This window comes from Artemia franciscana, chromosome 10, assembly GCF_032884065.1.
Source record: "Artemia franciscana chromosome 10, ASM3288406v1, whole genome shotgun sequence".
Taxonomy (NCBI): domain Eukaryota; kingdom Metazoa; phylum Arthropoda; class Branchiopoda; order Anostraca; family Artemiidae; genus Artemia; species Artemia franciscana.
In genome coordinates, this window is record NC_088872.1 from 22,016,082 (window position 1) to 22,038,335 (window position 22,254).

General features: G+C 36.3%; 1 protein-coding gene across 1 annotated transcript in view; it reads right to left on the minus strand.

Annotated features, from left to right (window-relative positions):
* The window catches only part of LOC136032395 (uncharacterized), an 85,851-nt gene extending 63,884 nt beyond the window's left edge, over positions 1–21,967 (minus strand). Inside the window, exons 1-2 of the mRNA XM_065712706.1 lie at positions 21,845–21,967; positions 5,150–5,341 (exon numbers count right to left, since the gene is read on the minus strand). Coding sequence (XP_065568778.1) covers positions 5,150–5,320 — 171 coding nt within the window. The 5' untranslated portion in view covers positions 5,321–5,341; positions 21,845–21,967. The remainder of the gene's footprint in view (positions 1–5,149; positions 5,342–21,844) is intronic.
* Positions 21,968–22,254: the final 287 nt, after the last annotated feature.

Below are 22,254 nucleotides of genomic sequence, written 5' to 3' on the forward strand. Positions count from 1 at the left end.
AATATACAACATTCTTCGCTGTCCCATTGTCTGTGCATATAAATAGATTGTCAGGTTTACTGACTCTTGAACATGCAACATATAATTGTCAATGGGAAAAACAATCCGTATTCAGATCTATACCTCATTATTCTAATGATGTGTCCCTGTGTCCCGGTCGTCATTTATATTCCCTGTGTCCCGGTCGTCATTTGTGTCCCGGTGTCCCAATTTGTAATTTCTCCTTGAGTGTCCCGGTCGTCATTTATATTCCGTGTCCCGGTGTCCTGGTCGTCATTTGTGTCCCGGTGTCCCGGTCTGTAATTTCTATTCGAACAATCCCTGTGTCCCGGTCGTCATTTATATATCCCGCCTGTGCCCCCGGTGTCCCCGTTGTAGTTGTGTCCCTGTGTCCCGGTCGTCATTTATATTCCCTGTGTCCCGGTCGTCATTTGTGTCCCAGTGTCCCAGTTTGTAATTTCTCTTTGAGTGTCCCGGTCGTCATTTATATTCCCTGTGTCCCGGTGTCCCGGTCGTCATTTGTGTCCCGGTGTCCCGGTCTGTAATTTCTATTCGAACAATCCCTGTGTCCCGGTCGTCATTTATATATCCCGCCTGTGCCCCCGGCGTCCCCGTTGTAGTTGTGTCCCGGTCGTCATTTAAATTCCCTGTGTCCCGGACGTGATTTGTGTCCGGGTGTCCCAGTCTGTAATTTCTCTTTGAGGTTCCCGGTCGTCACTTATATTCCCTCTGTCTCGGTCGTCATTTGTGTCCCGGTCTGTAATTTCTCTTTGAGTGTTTTTTTCTTTTTAGTTTTTTTTTAGTTTTTTACCTTTTTTCTTTTTTCAGTTTTCTTTTTCTCCTTTATTTTTCAGCGTCACTATGAAGTACATATCGACGAACCTTTGTTTTTTTTAACTTAAATCTGGTAGGCATTGATGACCTTATCCAAGTCAAAATCCCAAACCCAATCATCATCGCTATCATTTTCAGTTTTGATAGGTTTTGACTCTCGCTGTCCAGGTGGATTTTCATCTAACTGCGCCGTTTTGCGTTCTTTAGCCGCAAGCCTGTTTTCTTGCTGTTCTTGTGATTCCCCGGCACGCTTTTTTTCTTACTTTCTCTATCAGCTGCAAGCCTGTTTTCTTGCTGTTCTTGTGATTCCTCGGAACGCTTTCTTTTCTTACTTTCTCTATCAGCAGCAAGTTTTTTGGCATAAACTCTTTGAGCAGCTTCCTCGGCAGTTGCCATTGTAGGTTCTTCAGTTATTTTACAATTAAACATTTTTCCGTGAACAAATGTCTTAAATACCGTTAATGACGTCACCGTCATAGCAAAAATGACGACAACTAACTTCATGACGTCAGTCGACACAGAAACATGACGTCACCTGACAGACAGACACACAGACAGACAACTTATTTTTATATATATAGATATGGCACTGCTGACATGATTTTTTTTTCTTCCAAAATTAAGGCATAAAAAGAATTTTATCAAAATTGTGACTGATCTATATCACCTTACCAAGCCTGAAAATCACATTAAAATTTTCCCAAAAAGGAGTTTTTCATTATTTAAGAATTAACTACGCTTCTTGACTACTAAGGTCCTTGCGTCGGCCCTGCAATGCATTCCTGCAGCGAAGGAGTCGTTAAGAAAAACACACATACGCATTTAAATAAATACACAGCTGCCCGTTTAAAGAGAGGATGTGTTATGTCATACCATCACGTAACTGTCACGACTCAGCTCTATGCCGAAAGTGGGTATTTTTTTCAGCCATTTTTTGGCACCAAATTATGATTCTTGTACAACGAGGACCAAGCTCTTATCGACCAAAAATTATACGACATCAATTTAATAATATCGGAATTCGAAATAACAGTGGCAGAATTTTGTATTAACATATCCTTTATACGTAAACTAGGTTTCTTAGTTTCGCACTTCCCTTGATAACCAGAAATATTCAAAAATCATGAAAAAGAAGAAGCTGTCTGTGGATTAATGGAAAAGTAGACAGTAACTGAAAATGTGTCACAAGATGAAAGGAAGAAACTTAAAGAGAAAGATAGATATGAAGGGTCGGGCTATAGAAATAGCTGTGAAAAAAGCATAATGACTAAAAGAAGGACATTGTCAAATTGAGTGCGAGCAGTTTTAAGTATTTGCTATTGAGCTGTAAGTGGTAGCTGATTACTTTAAGCTTAAAGAAAAGCTGTTCTTGCGTCATCAATTTTAAGAGCAGTTTGGGTAATAGTACTAAAATCAGGTACATTTTTTGAAGAAAAACCTGCGGCTTCACTTGGTAAATGCTTTGGCTCTTAAATGGCTTCTCCAAATCTCTAGATCCATTTCTTCTTAATTCATCTTAAATGGGCTTAATTCTAGTTTTTAAAAAAAGTCCCAAAAAGAAACTTTTTCAAAGAAAAGTAATGTGTGACTTAGAACCAAGAGGACAAAAACAAAACAAATAAAACCCATATAATTTGTCAAACCTAAAACAAGCAGAAATTATTATGAATATTTAGATGACACCTAAAAAAAGAGAAATCAAATGAGTAAAAACTAAAATCTATATATATAAAAATAAGTTGTCTGTCTGTGGATCAGGTGACGTCATGTTTCTGTGTCGGCTGACGTCATGAAATTAGTTGTCGTCATTTTTACTTTGACGGTGACGTCATTAACGGTATTTAAGACATTTGTTCACGGAAAAATGTTTAATTGTAAAATGACTGAAGAACCTATTGGGTTTGGGATTTTGACTTGGATAAGGTCATCAATGCCTACCAGATTTAAGTTAAAAAAACAAAGGTTCGTCGATATGTACTTCATAGTGACGCTGAAAAATAAAGAAGAAAAAGAAAACTGAAAAAAGAAAAAAGGTAAAAAACTAAAAAAAAACTAAAAAGAAAAAACACTCAAAGAGAAATTACAGACCGGGACACAAATGACGACCGAGACAGAGGGAATATAAGTGACGACCGGGAACCTCAAAGAGAAATTACACACTGGGACACCCAGACACAAATCACGACCGGGACACAGGGAATATAAATGACGACCGGGACACAGGGACACAACTACAACGGGGACGCCGGGGGCACAGGCAGGATATATAAATGACGACCGGGACACAGGGATTGTTCGAATAGAAATTACAGACCGGGACACCGGGACACAAATGACGACCAGGACACAGGGAATATAAATGACAACCGGGACACTCAAAGAGAAATTACAAACTGGGACACCGGGACACAAATGACGACTGGGACACAGGGAATATAAATGACGACCAGGACACAGGGACACATCATTAGAATAATGAGGTATAGATCTGAATACGGATTGTTTTTCCCATGGACAATTATATGTTGCATGTTCAAGAGTCAGTAAACCTGACAATCTATTTATATGCACAGACAATGGGACAGCGAAGAATGTTGTATATTCGCATGTTTTACGTAGTTAAAAACATATATTTATATATATCTCTATTCACAGATGGGACACAGGGACACAACTACAATGGCGCGTAACTAATATGGCGCGTAACGACTTACGCGCGCGGGGGGGCTTGGGGGGTTGCGCGAAGCGCCCCACCAACTAGGTGTTGGGGTGGCGCGAAGCGCCACCCCAACAGCTAGTAACATATAATTGTCAAAAAGGAATAAATGGCACTCTAGCCTTTGGTTACTTTAAAGAACGGCTTGGTTAAAAGCCATACCCCCAAAATAAGGTACTGGTCTGGCAAAAAGTGAATTTTGCTAGTAGAACAGACATTATTGACATCATGGGTCGTTCTTTACTAGGTTGTTCCTAAGAAAAAACCCAAAGGCTTTTTCAAGTGTGTGGTATTTCTATAGAAGAATCATGGTTTGTCCAGTGGTGGCGCAGTGGATTTGACCTTAGTTTGGTAATACGGCAACCAGATATCGAATCACGCTGCAGGAATGCACTGCAGGGCCGACGCAGGGACCATAGTAGTCAAGAAGCGTCGTTAATTCTTAAATAAATAAGAATCGTGCTAAGTAATAACACACCGAAAGTAAGGAGCAGCATGGGGCATTAGTAACTGAAACTGTAAAAAAAAATATAAAGCCTAAGAAGGGCGTTAGGTTTTCAATGGTAGGGAGGTATTGGGATTTGTATGAGTCTGGTGGTCTGTACTTATGTCCCTGACCCGGGTTTTAAGTGTTATTTTGTAATGTTTGTGCTCGATTTACGTAATACGTTTTTCTTTTGCTTTTTTGAAGTGACTGGTGAAACATAAATAGTTCAGGTGTCCCTCATAATCTAAAGATATACGAAGTTTTCACTTAAGTTTATGGTTTTTCAAAATAAATGAAGGATTTTAACACAGTATTTAAACATATCTGAATGATTGGGATCACTGAATTGTAGGGTATGTGAGAGAAATTAGAAAAAAAAACCTAAAAACTGATTATCCTTAGCAAACACTATAATAGTTGCTAAGAACTAACCCAAAGATACCAGTCACTTGTTCCAGGGGTATTAGACGTGTTAGCATTTCTTGTGTTTCTTCTGTTGTGGAATAGGTTAATTCATATCCAAATAGTTGTGAATTACGGTCCAAAGACTAATAGGTCAATCTGAACCGGGTTCAGCATATAAATTTTTTGTTATCAAACAATAAGTTGTATAGGGGAATTCCACTAATTTGGGAGACAAGATTGGATACACCAAGAAATCTAAAATTATGGGGGGAGGTTGATCAGTATTAAGATAGTTTCAAAACTTCTGGTGACAATTTTTTAATAAGAGACAAGATGTCATTTTAAATGTATGTCTAAGGGCCCTAAATTAAATTAAAAGTGAAAGCAATTTGTATGTTTGCAAACAAAAACGAAAAAAGACGCACCCTATGGTGTGTCAAGTGGATTTTATCTAGGTATGGTACAAGATTCAAAAGCTAACATTTGTAGGTTTGTTTTCTTAATTTTTTCGTGTTTTGTTTTCGGCACCTCAATAATTAAATAATTTTCAATATTTTTAAAAATAAATGAAGGATTTTAAAACAGCATTTAAACATACCTGAATGATTGAGATCACTGAATTGTGGGGCATGTGAGAGAAATTAGGAAAAAAAACCCTAAAAACTGATTATCCTTAGCAAACACTATAATAGTTGCTAAAAACTAACCCCAAGATCCCAGTCACTTGTTTCAGGGGTATTAGACGTGTTAGCATTTCTTGTGTTACTACTGTTGTGGAATAAATTAGACGTGTTAGCATTTCTTGTGTTTCTTCTGTTGCTGTTTGGGCTATGACCATCATTTTTTGCATTCCTGGCATTGCTAATCCAATTTCCCATAGCAAGCTATGCCTGTATAATCTGGAATTAAAAATGTTTAAGTGGAGGAAACTAAATTTTGATTACTTCTGGATTACAATGTAAAATTGTGGAAAAATAATAATGATATTTAATTTTTAACCCACTGCAAAACAGCAAAACACAAGCAGATCACTAGTAAAAGGAAACAAAAGGGAACTTCAATGCACACAAATAAAATACACCATAATTAACAGCAAAACAATTGGATTAGCGGATGGAGACAACCTACACAGTTTTATGAATTAAAACAGTATTTAATCTTTCGAATGGCTCAGAAGTATCCGTAGCATAGTATTTAATAACTATGATGAGGTAATGAGGTAAATGAGAACATGATTAAAGTGAGATCAAGGCGAACAAAGTAGGTATCTCAGGTACCGAAAGCACATCACTTGAATTGATTTTATCTACTTCTTCTTGAGCAGAGGATACTCAACAGATCTAAATAAATTAGAGTGATCACAGAAGATACTATAAAGATGGGTGAGCTTTCGAAGTGAGTAACGACCAAAATTAGCGATGATTTTATCATGGCTTATTTTAAACATTTGTTTAATGTTGACAAGAGCTTTTGCACGGATACCAGACAGCGTACTGCAAAAATGGATTCCAAGCCACTTAATAAAATCAGCAAACGGTATTTCAGAAAATCCATATGGCAGTGCAAAACTGTAGACGGTGATTTTACATTAAATGCTGGGAACTGACATTTATCAACATTCAGGGCTAATTCAATATTAGAAAAAAAACGAAAAACAAGATCAACAGAGCGGACCTGACCAGACCTCGTTCAGCTAATCAACAATATATCATCTGCGTAACCAACATAGAAGATATTAGTGTAGCCTAGAAAACAGGTAGATTCTATATTAATCAACACAAGATTAATACACATCATGAATAAACAAGGGGTCAGCCCATATTTAGTCATATTTGGTCGGCCACAAGTGATCTAAATTCTCAGCCACTAGTTAGCACGGTTCTTCATGAACTTTAATTCAGAGTTTTCCATTCAGATAGAACTATGGATATTAGGGCACACTTGGATTAGAGGGACAGCAACTTTTTCAGAACTTTCTAAGCATTCAAAGATATGGTAATAATAGATATTCAAAATCAAAAGAGGTAGAGATGAGAAAGCACCAGTACAAAAGAGGTAGAATGGGACTTGAACATCATCCAGGAGTGTAGCTAAAATAGTAATATATAAAATTATACTAGAATTCGACCGATCCCTTTTGTAATACTTCTTCTTTGAATTTGTGCCTACCCAATTACGGATAGTCTGGTTCACTAAAATGGTAAAAGCTAGGGATAAGTGGTCAAAATCGCACTCATCTTTATTGACGACCATTGTTGAACAGGATATAGCAATGCATCAGATGCAATATTCAATGTTAGATAAAGCTCCATTGGCGCCTTTTGAATTAGCTTCTTGACAACGGGAAGTACAGGAGGATTCTTGCTGACCAGCAATAAGAACAGCGCAAGAACCCCTCGAAGCCGGATTTTGTGTGATTAGGAGACAGGCATTTGTAGTAACAACGGTGATGTCTCACGAACATGTGAACCCAGAACACTTTATATCCTACTTTTATGAAGAATCACAGAGCATTTGAGATTGTGACACCATCTGCAAAAGTCACTTTGAATACTATTGATTTTCTTACGTGCTTCGTATTAATCACACCGTCTTAGCTCTTAAACATATCAAGATAAAAGATTTGCTGTAGACCTTTCAGTATTCCTGGGTAGTTTTGCTCATTTAACTTGTCGTGAAAGTTGTTTAGTTCGCCAAGGATTGCGTCACATTTTATATTATATTGTCACATTTTCGCAAAAATTCAAGCATATCCTTTATATCCCTAAGTGAAGCCAGATCACCTTTTTGTCCCGTTGAGGTTTTGTAAAGAGAGGCAGAAAACCAGAGTCCCACTTTTGCATTCTTTCTATCATTCTCATCAAAAAAGCCAACGATTGGCATACAGCATCTGACTCCTTGGTTTTTCTTCCTCCCAAGGGGATTCCAAATTCAAAATCTTAAATCAGTCAAGTACCACACAAATAGTCCAAACCAAGGAAACCAGCGTTAACAATTATATTCCGAATGGTATAGATGGAATCTGATCTAGATGGAAGAAATGCTTGAAAACAAATTAATTTCAATCATCCTCCCTGACCCAGATGTGTTATCCAATTTCCTTATAATCACTACCCACCAAAGCCCTCCCTCTCTTCCCTTTGAAATTGGAGCAGCCAACAAAGATCTAAAGACCAAAAAAACCTGCTGGTCCTGATTAAATACAGCCCGGACTTCTGAAAATTGATTTTGATCCCCTCATTGATAATTATCATAAAATCACCACAGCCACCAGGGAATTTGGTCACTTCCCAACACAATGGTGTTAAGCCAAAATAGTCTCTCTCCATAGGAATGGCTCAAAAACAGTCTCTCTGCGAACCCATCAGTCTGACTAGCCATACTGCTGAAATAAAGACAAAAGTCATGTAAGACAAATATATCAGGACGCCAGGCGGTATTTAAGCCAAATAGGTCAAAGGTCGATCAGATTTTCACAGCCCTTCAGACATTGGAAAAATATCTTGCACGAAGCCACAGTACCTACCAAAACTCCATTTATTTCCAACATACGTTTGACCTTGTAAAGAGAAAAGGCCTGTGTCACATTTGTTTTTGCTTTGGTATTCTACTTAATATATTCTTCCTCATAAGAAACCTTTACACGAATTCAGAAGCCAAGTTATGACTGGAGAAGACCTTGCCAAAAGCTTTGCAACATCAACCGGTGTTCTTCAATGTTTCTTGCTACTACCCAGGCTCTTCAATAGCTTTTTAACTGTAGTCCTTTCTGTAACTGATAGCCCATACGTTGCCCTCATAGGAGAGGCTATGATATACAAACTTGCTTATGTCGCAGATATAGCCCTAATTTATTATCCATGATCTTCAATCCTAAACTTGCATCATCTACACGACAACCATCCTCATGGAAATGACCATGAACGCCTCGAAAACAATAGCCATGCACTGTTCAAGCAAATCTGATTTTCATATAAAATCCAGCCTCCAGCAAGAACGTGATAATATGGAGTATGTCGATAAATTTACCTACCTTGTTAGCTAACTAACCTCCGACAATAGCCGACTTCAAAGATATCAAGAGACGTGTTTTGAATTTTATTGAACGATCTATAGAAGTTGGAATGAGATTCGACAAGATAGTGAAATCATGTTGCGAATTTTTCAGTCACGATGATATTATTGTCCCCAAAAAGACGTTATATGAGGCAGTAATACCCGACGAGCGATGTATCAAGCATGTAAACGATGAAGATAATGTCATGTATATTGGCAAATCACTGCACAAGTGTAGTAAGGAAAAGCAGCAGCTCCCAAAGTTTCTTATTTATGACTCAAGAAGTCCCAGTCGCATCTGAGTTAGTTGGAGCTTGCATTACTTCTGCGCTTAACCAAATGTGCTGAAAGCTGGACAATTTTATGCATTGCGCGACTGATCGGCCCATCCCATCCCTCTCTATTAATGAGAAACCTGTGCCTGCTCCCCCGTTATTTGCTGTAATAGTAAGATATCCACCAAAATCCTTATCATCTCACGAAACACGTAAAAATGTAATAGAATGGGTGGTTGGTCTGGAACAATCCAGCGATATTGAGATGCGCCGAGGAAAGTCTTAGCTTCGTGTTCTAGTTAACTACTCAAATAAAGGTCAAAAGATTGCAGGTTCGCTGAAAAACATTGACGCGAATATGTCAGTCCAGGTGAACGCCAAAGAATTTGTGGGCATTATCAAACGCGTTCCCGAGGTATTCGAAGCCTCGCTCACAGATTTAGTGAAGAAGTGTTAGAAATCCAAACGACGCGGGATATGTCGAGCTTTTAAGCTATATTTCCCTTCGGACGCGGACTTAAACTGTGCTTTAACAAATTCCCTTAAGCTGGGGTACGAAAGGCTCCCAATCGAATTTTATCGTGATCTTCCACGTAGACGCTATTAATGCCAACAAGCTGATGGTCGCCTGGCAAAGAATTGTCCAAACTCTAAAGTTTACTCCCATTGTGGGGAGGAGGGACATGATAGTCAGAAGGCTTCTCCCTTTCAAAAGAAAATTAGATGTGCGGAATATAAATCAGATAGGCATCATTGTTCTGTCTATTGTGCTGAAAATACAGCGAACGAAGACCAATAGCTCGTGATGGCCATTGAAACTGGGGTCTCGATTTGTTCGTGGAACTTAAAAGGTAAGGTTTCAGAGAAGCTACCGCTGCTAGAAGAGATGTTAAGGAAATCGGATGTTTTTTGTCTACAAGAAATTTTTTGTATCGCAGGAACAGCTTAATCTTCTGAATATGTTGAATAGGTTATTATTCAGTTCCCCAGCTACCCGGAAAAAAGTACACGGCCGCCCTTCTGAATGTATAGCGATCATCTGCAAACGCCCAGCCATAATTATAAAGAGTGTGGATTTCTTTATTAGTATTCAGATGAGCAATCTCGTCGTGATTAATGTTTATTTGCCTACAAATTACAGAGATCAGTCTTCCGAAAGAAGGTTTCATACTGAAGTACGACTTCTTGCTAAATGTTTCAAGCAGTCTGCTTGGAAGAAGTCTCGCTGTCTAATAATCGGGGACTTTAACTGTAATTTTGTGGATGAAAGGTGTTCTCGCGCGCAACTCATCAAAACTATGTTACCAGAATATTTTACCCTGCCGCGAAAAGACAAACCGTATTCGTAAAATTCTACTAGTAATACTGTGACAAACTTGGATCACATGCTATATTCTGGCAGCACTAATTATGAAGTGAAAGTTAATTCGGAAGGTTTTTATAGCGACCACTTGCCCATTTCTGTAGCTGTTCTTATCTAGGGTCCCAATAATTAACGTGACCATAAATAGCGAAACAGAAAAATGTGCGAGAAAAACAGATAAGCGAAACCCTCACTGCTTCAGCGAGCTAGTAACAAGATCCTTGATAATATAAGAATCCCATTTCACCTCCTCCAGGTAAATTTAAATTGTAGTGAGCCAGAGATCCGTCTTCAACTAAATATCTATTGTGCATAGATTATTCATGCTTTGAAATGTGCCAGTTCTAGCCACCAATAGCTTTCTTGTTGAAGATATTGAATCTCAAATAGGTAGACCTCGGTAAATAAGCTCTAGAGATGGGATAACGGATGCTCCACCAAGATTCACTGAAGTTGAAGCCAGCTCAGATGGCCAATTAAACAGAAGAACTTGGGATTTCCCAGCGTTAAGATTCAAATCAATCTTTCTAAATTCCCTCGAAATCACATTAAAACTCTCCTCTAGACTAGACAATGACCAACTCAAGTTTAGCAAGTCATCTGCATAACATAATACTGACGTGTTAGTCACTTTTACAATGCACGAAATCGGTATGCTATCCTGAGCTGGCAGTGTAGCAATATTATACACCATCGGTGACGTAATTGTGCCCTGTTTAATACTTATATACACAGGGCTATCAACCAGGACGATTGATCGCTCAATTTTAAGGCGCACCCTTAGGTGGCGATACATATAAAACAGCGGACCGACAAAATCAATTGCAATCCCGCGCCTAATCAGCTCCAACATTGCCAATGAACCAAATGCATTATTAATATCATACGCAATAACAACCAAATATTCTCATTTCCCAACAGAATTTACCAATACCAAACAAAGGGATTTCAGTGCCTGGATGCACCCAAGCCTCCGCTGAAAACCGAACTGGAAGGGGGGCATCTTACAAATCTTGTGAACATCACGAATAATCAACGGCTCAGAAAATTTTTATGATACACTCGACATCGTAAAAGGACGACACGAATTAAAACTAAAACTTGATTTACCCTTTTTTAAATTGGAGTAATTACCCCAATACAAAGATTATCAGGCAGAATCCCCGAACAAAATATCATCTGAAATAACAAAGCTAAATGCTCAAATAACAAGGCACTACCCAATTCTAAATGTCTCGCACAAAGCTCATCGTATCCAGACGATTATTTTTCTTCAGTTTTCTTACTATATCTTTAATCATACTATTCGAGACAACAACCCTGCCCGTTTTCAGCTTTGTCTGTGAAATACTTTCAATCTCTTTATCAAACTCAATTTCAGCGTTACTGTCAGGGCATTGCTCAGAAAAGGGCAATTGCTCAGAAAATGACTAGCCAACTCAAATACAGAAATAGCTCCGGAGCTTGGAACACCAGAAGGACTAGGGCGTAGCTTCCATATCAAATTGGGATTTTAAGCAATTTTGTCAGCACTATTAATTTTCACCTCTGCCATGTGCAAACTTAGTTCATGGTCGAATTTGCGCTTGCAAAATATATGAACCGAATTCACAGCGCCAGATCTCGGCTTGGCACACTTGGTCCAGATTCTCAGCCAGAACTTCGAGTCAGAGCACGCTTTTTGAAGTAGAGGGTTTTAAGATCAACCGATTTTTTGGTTTTACTCTAATACTCTTAACAGCAACTGCCACGGACAAGGACTAAGAGGAGGATGTTTCTCAGTGTATGAACAGATATGCTAAAACAAATATAAAAATATATAAAAAACTTTAATAAATCACAATCTTCAAATTATTTAATGTATTTAGATACTAATAATTTGTATGGTTTTGGTAATGTCACGGACCTTTATTAATATACCCTTTCATCTAAAAGAAAACATTACCTCAGACTATTGCCAATAATTAGAAGATTACGCTCAGTCAGAAATGAATAAGGATAATGTAGGAGCTATTTAGGAAGTTGAATTAGAATGTCCAAGAAAGTTACACAATTTACGTAGAGATTTACAACTAACTCCTGAACATCTTCAATACAAATTAAGTACAACTTTCTATAATAAAATTAATTATGCTGTGCATTATAAAAATTTAGAATTCAATTGACAACATGGCTTAGTATTGAAAAAAGTACGTTGAATACTAGCATTTACTGAGCAACACTATTTTAAAGATAATATCAATCATAATACTAAATTACGACAAAAGGAACAAATGATTTCAATAAAGATTTCTTTAAACTCATGAATAATGCTTGTTTTGGAAAAACCATGAGGAATAATTTCTTAAACCACATTGTTTAAGATTGATGCCTTTTCTTTATGCTGTTTTCTTTCTTTATGCCTTAACATAAAGAAAGAAAACGATGAAAAATGGGGTTTTTGAAGGCCAAATGAAAATACTGAAGAAAACACAGAAAGCAAATATTTTGAGAGAACAGCCGCCTCTCTTCTTCAGCCCAAACAAAATAAAATGATCAAGTAAAAAAAAAAAAAAAAAAAAGACCAGCGCGGAAAGTACAGCACAATCAAAGAAAGAAAACCGCCAAAGAATTAAATAAGTTCAATAAAAGGCCAAAAGTTAAAAGAATTAAAATCAAATACCTAACAAAAAATAAAGTGAGCTTTTTGCCAATATCCGCGATTTTCACAAAATCCGTACAAATTTGAACTGTCAACGACGGATACTAACGAACAACTGAGAAATAATAGAACAAATTCATTGACTCAAATAAACGAGGTAGTAATTGAAAATAATTACCTGATCAATAAAAAATAAATGATGGGAAAATAAATAAGGCTAGTTTCTTTTCACATCTCAAACAAAGATGGCGTATGTAGCATGCTTCTCTGCAAAAAACATGCTGTTATCCATTTTGATTTTTTATTTCAATAAATTCTTTACATTTTTCAATATAAATATTATAATTAAATTATAATTAAATAAAACTAAAATTCTAGCTTTCGCAAAACCCCTCCTCCGGCCTGTTATTATTTTTTTTTGTGTTGGTGATGTCAGCCTGGGCTCTGAGACAAACCCCGCAGGGTTTTGTTTGGTTGGAAGTTGGCTTCTTCTTACTCTTTGATCTGGGCCCCTTTGGTCCGATCGTTTTGACATTGTCAACTGCTACACAAGATAAAAGTCAGAGTTGATTTGTTGGGTAGCAACCAATGATCATTCGACCACTTAGCCAGCTTGGCCATCATCGGCCTGCAGATAAAATGTATTTATTCTTTTAATGTTTCATTTGAAAGTCTTCTGGTGACGTTTCATGGTGACGCCTGTTTGGATTTGTTCCCAGAACTCTGAATAACAGAATGTCTTGGGAATAAAGCCTGAGTTAATCAAAAGAAAGAAAATCAAATCATGGAAGTCATTGATAGCAAATTATGTTAATATAAAATTATTTCCGTTTTGAAATTTTGTTTAATAGAATTTGCTATTAGTAAAGAGAAAAACTTTTAAGCGAAATGAAAATGATAATTAAATATAATCAAACTATTCGGAAAGATAATTTAGACATTGGAACGGAATACACGTTTACAAAAATGAAATGTGTTACAACTAAATATTGAAATAAACTTGTTATTATTATTGATTTTAAAGGTGAAATGGTTGATCTATTTGTCCCTAAGTGTTTTGATTCTGAAGCAGCTGATCTTGAAAAGAAATTAAAAAAATTAGATAAAGGTATGATTTTAAAGGTTATTGAAAGAAAAAAAGATAAAATAAATTATTTAGATATTGATATCGAACTATCCACTAAATATTAAATTATTACATTTTATCGGTAGTATAGGAAAAATGGAATATAATTAAACCCTTATTTCACAAGACGTGTTTTGATCTTAAGCTCAGGACGGGAAATAATAAAAAGGTCAGAAATTTTAATTTAAATTGGTGTGAATTCAATTGAAAAGGGGTAAATTTATAGGGTAATCTAGAACCCGTATTCACATTGTGAAATGCATAAAAATAAGACCAAATTTGATTTCAAAGGACCTGTTTTCATGTTGAATGGAAAATTATAAAAATGTGCAATAATCGATATTAAAATTATGGAAAATGGACTGAAAACTATTTAAAATGAATGGATGAGTTAGGTTGTCCAGAACCCTTGTTATCTATAATACTTTATACTGTTTTTAAGAACAACTTAAATAAGAAATTTGGCTAATATAAGGCACTTGCAATGATTTCTGGGACATATGCGACACTACAAGAGCTGAGAAAAGATAAAAAATAAAAACTTCAGCAAAAACATTCAGAATTCTTGACTTTACACGATATCCAGGAATCAGAGTCTCCGAAAACCAAAACCAGTGCTCGGAACAAGAGAATTAAGCCATTTACACTCATCTTGACGACTCTTTCAAATTCAACAAGGGGTGAACGCAATATCACCTAGCCAGTTCAATAAGAATCTGCTAAATTTCTATACATTAAGGTGATTAACCGTTCAGCAACAACATTTCATGCAAAATATGCTTCTGCTCACCGCATTATCAGCCTATTACTCTTCAAGTCCTGATTTTCTCGAATTTTCAAAGTTGAAAGGGTAGTACGTCATTATCATGTGATATTTCATGCTGACCACAATGCCCTAGAATCCCAAATTTCTTTTGTAAAACTGTATCTTTTAAAATGTCACACTTTTAAAATGGACATACTCCAAGATACCGAAATTTTATCCGACCTCCCAATTGCCTATTCTGCAGCGCTAAAACTAAAGAGGCTAGTTGCTACTTTACCTATGAAACTGTCAGTAACAAACGATTCTTCCCGGCATTAAAGCAACTGAAGGATTATCTAGGATCGACAATGGGAAATGACAGACTCAGTAATAGCATGATCATGGCCGTTGAAAAAGAGGAGACACTGAATTTGGATAGAATAGTCGACAATTTATCCAAACAGGAAAATTGGCGGTACCCCCTACTTTTATTATGTTTGCTCAATCTTGTTCTGTTGTTTGTATCTTCATAAAAATGGAAACTTAAATTATTCCCTCTCCCCCATCCTTTTTCGTAAATTGGTGCCACTAAAATACCACCAACTTGGTATTTTTTTTTGGATCTTCCTCTAGACCTATTTATGCTAATAAAAAACAGTGACTGAATACAACATATTTTATACAATGTATAACGTCACTGCTATACAGTAATATATTTTTTTTTGCTCTTTAAATGCATTTGGGTATTACATCATTCGCAAAGATTTTTTACAAACATTTATTTTTCAAAATTGAGGCTCTAAAGTGTAGTCAGCAGACGGTTACACGTCCTGGCCATGACCCACTAAAATATTGCCATTACCCAACGATGGGGCATGCGCCCCCCACTGGGAATAACGGAACTAGAGCATGGGAACAGTCAACGGTCATTTTAAGTATCAAAATGAAAGCAAGTTTAAAATGAAGAATACGTGGGCATCAAACAACTAAAATGCGGAGGTGCATCCGAACGTAAAACAAATTTAACATCGCAAAGAAATATGACAAATTTGAGCCAAAACGTTTAATTTAAATTGTAGGCGGTCCTCAACTTATACAACAGAAAATTTGGATTCTGAACCACTCAAGAATTGCGACCTGCTTGGCTGCTTCACCATCTACGAGCCTACAAATTATTGCAACATCACGAAACAATGACAGCTTTATCAGCTCATTTATTTATCGCAACGTCACAGGATAGAATAGAATTAGATCCCCGAGAACTTGCGGTAAATCCTACGTCTTCTGATGTCTGCAAGGACTGGAGCATAGGAGCTGAAAGTGTAAAATAAATGGGTAAATTTTCTAATTAGCATACTAATGAAATATCTAAAAATAGATATATCTTTAGAATCAGAATTTCATCCTGAATCCAAATATAACATTCACTTGCTTTGGGAATCTTCTGTATCTCCCTCCACCCTACTGTGGAAAATACATACCCTGAATTGTTCATATATAATGAATTGTCCACTATTTTGACAAACTGTTAAATCAATTTGAAGAAAAGAGTGTCTTACGGAGATTTCAGTACGTATATACAACTCAGGTTATATATATGCATATTTGGGTGGTTGGAGTAAAGTTCTTCTCCAACGCAATTGAATGTTACATTTGGAATGAGGATAAAATTCTTATTCTAAGGGTATGCCTAATTCTTAGCTTTCTCACTAGTGAGTTAATCGGATAATTATCGATAATTTCCATTCTAACCGTTCATTTTGTATGGGCTCTGCATATTCTTAGGATTGAATGTGCCACCGTGCAGCATCACTACCTCTAAGGCTGGGAAGCTCAATAGACTTAGTTCCAATAATTTTAAACAGAGTGGCTATCTCAAAATTTAAATCAATTGCTTTATCTCCCCTTTTGGGGAGACATTTCGGCATAACCCTAGATTAGGTACCATTGAGAAGGAAACATGTTAAGAAAACAATCCTTAATTCATACTTTGCAGAATAATTGTAGTTTATACATTTTGAATGCAGCTTCACTTTGTTTACCCCCCCCCCCCTCCTCTCCTGTCCAAATTATATATTTTCTGCACATTTTGCCATGCATGCAATCGAAAAGACTAAAAGAGAACGATACTTTTATTTTAACCCTTGTACCCGCAAATCGAATAAACTATGAAAAATCATGAAAAAGAAAAACACATGTGAAAATATATAATTTAGGCTATACGTTTGCACATTATGGGTTGAGGTCGAGTATTGCAGAGCTGAATTCAAAATATGTCAACTACAATTATTCTGCAGATTCTGAAGTAAGAAAATTTCTTAACATGTTTCCTTCTTGATAGCCCCTAATTTAGGCTTATTCTAACATTTTTGTTTTGTGACATTAAACTGCCAGAAAACATAACTATTCTGTGGCACAAGCTTTTATGCCACTTAAAAAGGGTACTAGAACTTTTGATTTCCCTTCGAATGAGCCTTCTCTCGGTTTTTCTTACTATTGATCAGATACAATCATCCTTAGAAAACAAAACACAAACAAAAAAATCGTATTTATCCAGATCCGAGCTTGAAACCTCTGCAAATTTGATCTTGGATAAGCAGAATTTAACGTTTAATTTCATAAAGGTTGCTCACCCTTTCGGGGGTATTTTGTCCTTTTTCCAAAAATGATGCAAATTGTCATAGGCTCATAACTTTTGATGGACATCCTTAAACGTAATGAACTTTATATTTTTGAAATAAGCATAAAAAACCCAATTCCTTTCATTTATATATTGTTATCAAACTTTTTTTTAGTTTCGGCTGTTAATAGAAAGAGTCGCTCCTTACTTACAGTTCGATACCACAAACTATTTAATGAATTCGGAGCTTACTATGCCTATGAACTAATGCCTAAACAGTTTTTTTTTCTAGGACTGGAGAACGAGGCCGGCTTAAGTTTCCATTGCTTATTTCCGTTGTTAATAACTAGCGGAAAACTGACAGATCGTTCCTCCCGAGAAGACAAGAACCGAATAGACTTGGAAGGCTTAATCAGCAGCTAGTAGAAAGTGTTTCTTTCTTTTGCTTTTTAGCACTAAATTCAAATTATGAATGCTCGCCACCTCAAAAAATTTCTAATTTTTTGCTTTTTTCATCGTGTTATTGTCAACAGTTTCAAAGATGAACAGCATTTTTGACAACCTTGCAAGATATTTATTGAGACCAATTATTAAAAGTGGCTGATATTAAAAACTGATTACGACAATGGAAGTATGGTCAATTAAAAAAAAATCCCTTTTTAATCCTTATTCTCGAAAAGCCAATATAATTTTCACTAACATGTCTTATAAACCAGCTTTGCCTTCAATTAATTTCCTCGTGACTGGCACTTTTTTTGCCGCCAAGACACGGCTTGTCGAGAAGAAAAAGGCCTTATTCCTCTCAATGTTTTTTTTTCAATTTCTTCCCCTACTCCTTCCCAGTTTCCTGTCGAAGATCCTCAGTATTCAACCACGCTATATCTACTCTATGTCCCTGTCCTAGGCTACTAAAATTCTTTATTGAATGAGAAAGCAAAAACCCCCTGTTTTACGTTATTAATTTAAAAAACTTTTTCCACAAGACAAGTTTTTCAAAGAAAAGTAAAGAGCTCCAATAAGCCAAGAATGAGCAAAAATAAAGTCAAATAATCTTTCAAACGTAAAACTACCACAGATCACTATCAATAAATAAATGAAACTCAAAACGAACAGAAATTAAAATAAAAAGCCGAGTCAAACTCAAAACGAGCAAAATTAACATGAGTAGGCTGATCGCCCCTATACCTTCTGAAGACAAGAACACAATTTACACTTTACTGAAAAAAAAAGACAACAAAAAGCAAAAAACAAATGGCCGTGGATTGTGAAATAAATTGACATATACTAGCATTCCTTCGTTAAGGTTTTTGTTTATTTTTACTAATGAGAGTAAGAAAGGTGAAAACATTCCATACGTATTTTGTTTTCAGTAAAGCGCAAATTGTGTTCTGGTCTTGAGAAGGCATAGGGGTTATCAGCCCAACTCATGTTAATTTTTGCTCGTTTTGAGTTTTACTCGGCTATTTATTGTAGTTTCTGTTCGTTTTGAGTTAGATTTATTTATTGATAGTGATTTGTGGAAATTTTACGCTTGGAAGATTATTTGATTTAATTTTAACTCATTCTTGGCTTAATGGAGCTCTTTACTTTTCTTTGAAAAACTTGTCGCGCGGAAGAAGTTTTTAAATTCATTTCTGTTCGTCTTTTATTCACATGGTCTTCTTCATGGAATAAAAAATATTGTATATCTTTTCAGCTTTCTTCTATAAGGATTCATAGAATGGGTGGCTATTTGCATGTTGGAGAGACTTTTTCAACAATTTTTAATCCTGACACAAACAGTATTTTTTAATTTAATTTTATAGCTTCTGAAATTGACCTGAAAAATAAAACTTAGAATCATTCCCAAAATATTCTATGCTGTTAAAATCTAGACACACTTACACTTTTTATATTTATTTAAACTGTAAGAGCAGAAGTACTAATAGTAGTATCCCCAAAATTTTTAACTTAACCTCCCCCCCCCCCCCCCCTAGTTCTCGATATATTACTTAAGTATCCTATTGACAAAAATTTAAAACAATGCCTATCGATTTATTTTTAAATAAACATTTATTTTTAAATCATAATGGGCCAATTGTATAATTGGGGGGGGGGGGATGACATGCCTAATATCCCTAAAGACGCAGTTGCTGGACTGTTTTATTATGCTGAACAAAACGGCTGCCTCAAAATTTTGACTGGACGCGTTTGGAAAATGAGTGGGCTTGGGAGAAGGGCTGCTTGCCCTCCATCTCTTGTTACTTTCAAAAAAGGCATCATAAACTAGCGCTGGAATTCTAGCGCAAAAGGGAGGACTTATCCCTTCATATATATAATAAACACATTTTAAACAAGTACAAACAAAGCGAAAGCATTTTAAAGTTATTTTGCTTTCAGTAAAGTGCAAATTATGTTCTGGTCTTGAGAAGTCAGGCCTACTCATGCTAATTTTTGCTCGTTTTGTGTTTAAATCGGTTATTTATTTTATGATTTAAATAAACAAAATATATTTAAAATGTTTTAATTTTTTAACTTTAGTAAATTAAAAATTATTAAAACTTTAAGGAATATATATCAGTATATGTATATGTATTAACTGACAATCCACGGCCATTTTTTTTCCAGAAAAGTGCAAAATGTGTTCTAGTTTTGAGAAGATATGGGGGTTGTCAGCCCTACTCATGTTAATTTTTGCTCGTTTTGTGTTTAATCAATTATTTATTTTATGATTTAAATAAACAAAATACATTTAAAATATTTAGTTATTTTAACTTTAATAAATAAAAATTATTAAAACTTTAACGAATATATATATATCAGTATATGTATACTAACTCAATATCCACGGCCATTTTTTTTCAGTTAAGTGCAAATTGTGTTCTAGTTTTGAGAAGGTATGGGGGTTGTCAAAGACATAATTTCCACACCTTTCAACTGCAATGAACAAAATGGCTATCTCAATGTTTTGATTAGATATGTTTTGGGAATTGGTGGGCGTGGGGGAGGTCTTGTTGCTCTGTCAATCACATTGACCAATAAAGAGGGCACTAGCCTTTTCAATTTCCATTCGGATGAGCTTTTTTCGAAGTTTCATTGACAGCATATGGCTATCTCAAAAATTTCTATTAGATGCATTACGGGAAAACACAAGGTTGGGATGGGTGGGGTTATCCACCCTGCGATCACTCTGAATCATAAAAAGGGCACTAGAACTTCTGATTACCAGTTCAACGAGCCCCCTCCAAAGTTTTTATACAATACTCATTTCTAAACACACCTTATATGCCCCCAGGGCATAGCTTATCTTTCCCGGAGGGCTGTTTGGGGGGAGGGGTTGTAATCCTTAAAAACATCATTTCCAGTCCTTTCAATTATGTTGAACAAATGGCTATCTCACAATTTTGATTGGCTGTGTTTGGGGAAATGGTGGGCAAGGGAAGGCGGCTAGTTGCCCTCATCACTTTCGACTATCAAAAAGGTAATTGGCCCTTTCAATATCCAATCGAATGAGCTGTTTTTGAAGTTTCTAAGACAACAAATTTCCAACTCAAAATTTATATCTGATGCATTTCGGAAAGCTACGAGATGTGATGGGGGATATCCACCTTCCGATCGCTCCGAGTCTTAAAAAGGACACTAGAACTTAGGATTACGAATCCAATGAGTCCCATCCGAAGTTCATACGATAACCCTTCTATATATACTTTATTTGCCCCAAGGGCATAACTTACAACTCTTGCCCTGAGGGCTGTGGGGGAGGGGGGGGGTGATTGCCATCTTCAAAGAATTAATTTCCGGGTATTTCAATTACGTCGAAAAAAATGGCTATCTCAAAATTTTTATTGGATGTGTTTGCGAAAATGGTGGGCGTGGGAAGGGGATTAGTTGCCCTCCAATCAGTTTAGACTAGGCTATTCGAACGGGAACTGGCCCTTTCAATTTTCAATTGAGTGAGCCCTTTTTGAAGTTTCTACGACAAAAAATGGCTATCTCAACTTTATAATCAGATTATTCCGAGAAAATACGAGGTGTGGGGAGGGGATATCTACCCTCTGATCACTATGAATCTTAAACAAAAGACTAGAACTTCTGATCACCAATCCAATGTACTCCCTCCAAGGGTTATACGACCACCCCTTCTATATATACCTTATGTGCCCCCAGGGCATAACTTACAACCCTTGCCCTGAGAGCAAAGATGGGGGGGGGGGGGGGGTGGAATTCTCAAATGTATAATTTCCACATCTTCCAGTTTCGTTGAATAAAAAGGCAATCTCAAATTTTTCACTGGATGTGTTCAGGAAATGGTTGACGTGGGAGGGGTTTAGTTGCCCTCCAATCACTTTCAACTATTAAAAAGGGCGCTGGCCCTTTCAATGTCTAGTCGAATAAGCCCTTTTCGAAGTTTGTGCGATAACTCTTTCGATACGAAGTTTTCTGGTGTCACAAAAAAAATAATAAGAATACATTGTGCCACCATCGTTCTTTACTTAGGCAGAGCTATTACGCTGGCTATGAAAATTTATATGTAGCCTATTCCAAGGGACATAAGCCTACTTCTTTGTACAATTTGTTTCAATTTCAAACATCCTACCTTTTTCAGACAAATAAAAACCTCGGAGTCTCGTTATCAACTAAAGTTACTAAATTTAAAATTCTCTACTCCAACTACAACAAACAAATAGATTGCTACGCTAAATTTCGATGACGACTTATTTTAAGTCGCAACATTTATCGAACCTTGCATTTACTGTATCACCATTTTGTGAACGTAAAATCTGAAACTAAAACAGAAAATTATCTACGAGGGGATGACAACTTTTATCAGGTGCTGCTTTTACCTTTAGTTGAAGTAATGTAATAACTTTTTTGTTTTTGAAGCATGAGAGAAGGGGGAAATGGGGTTTTATATGAAATTTCGTTATCCTAGAAAAAATTTGAATTATGCGTATTGCAATATTTATTGTTTTTTTTTTTGTTTTTTTTATAGCAAGTTTTAGGTGC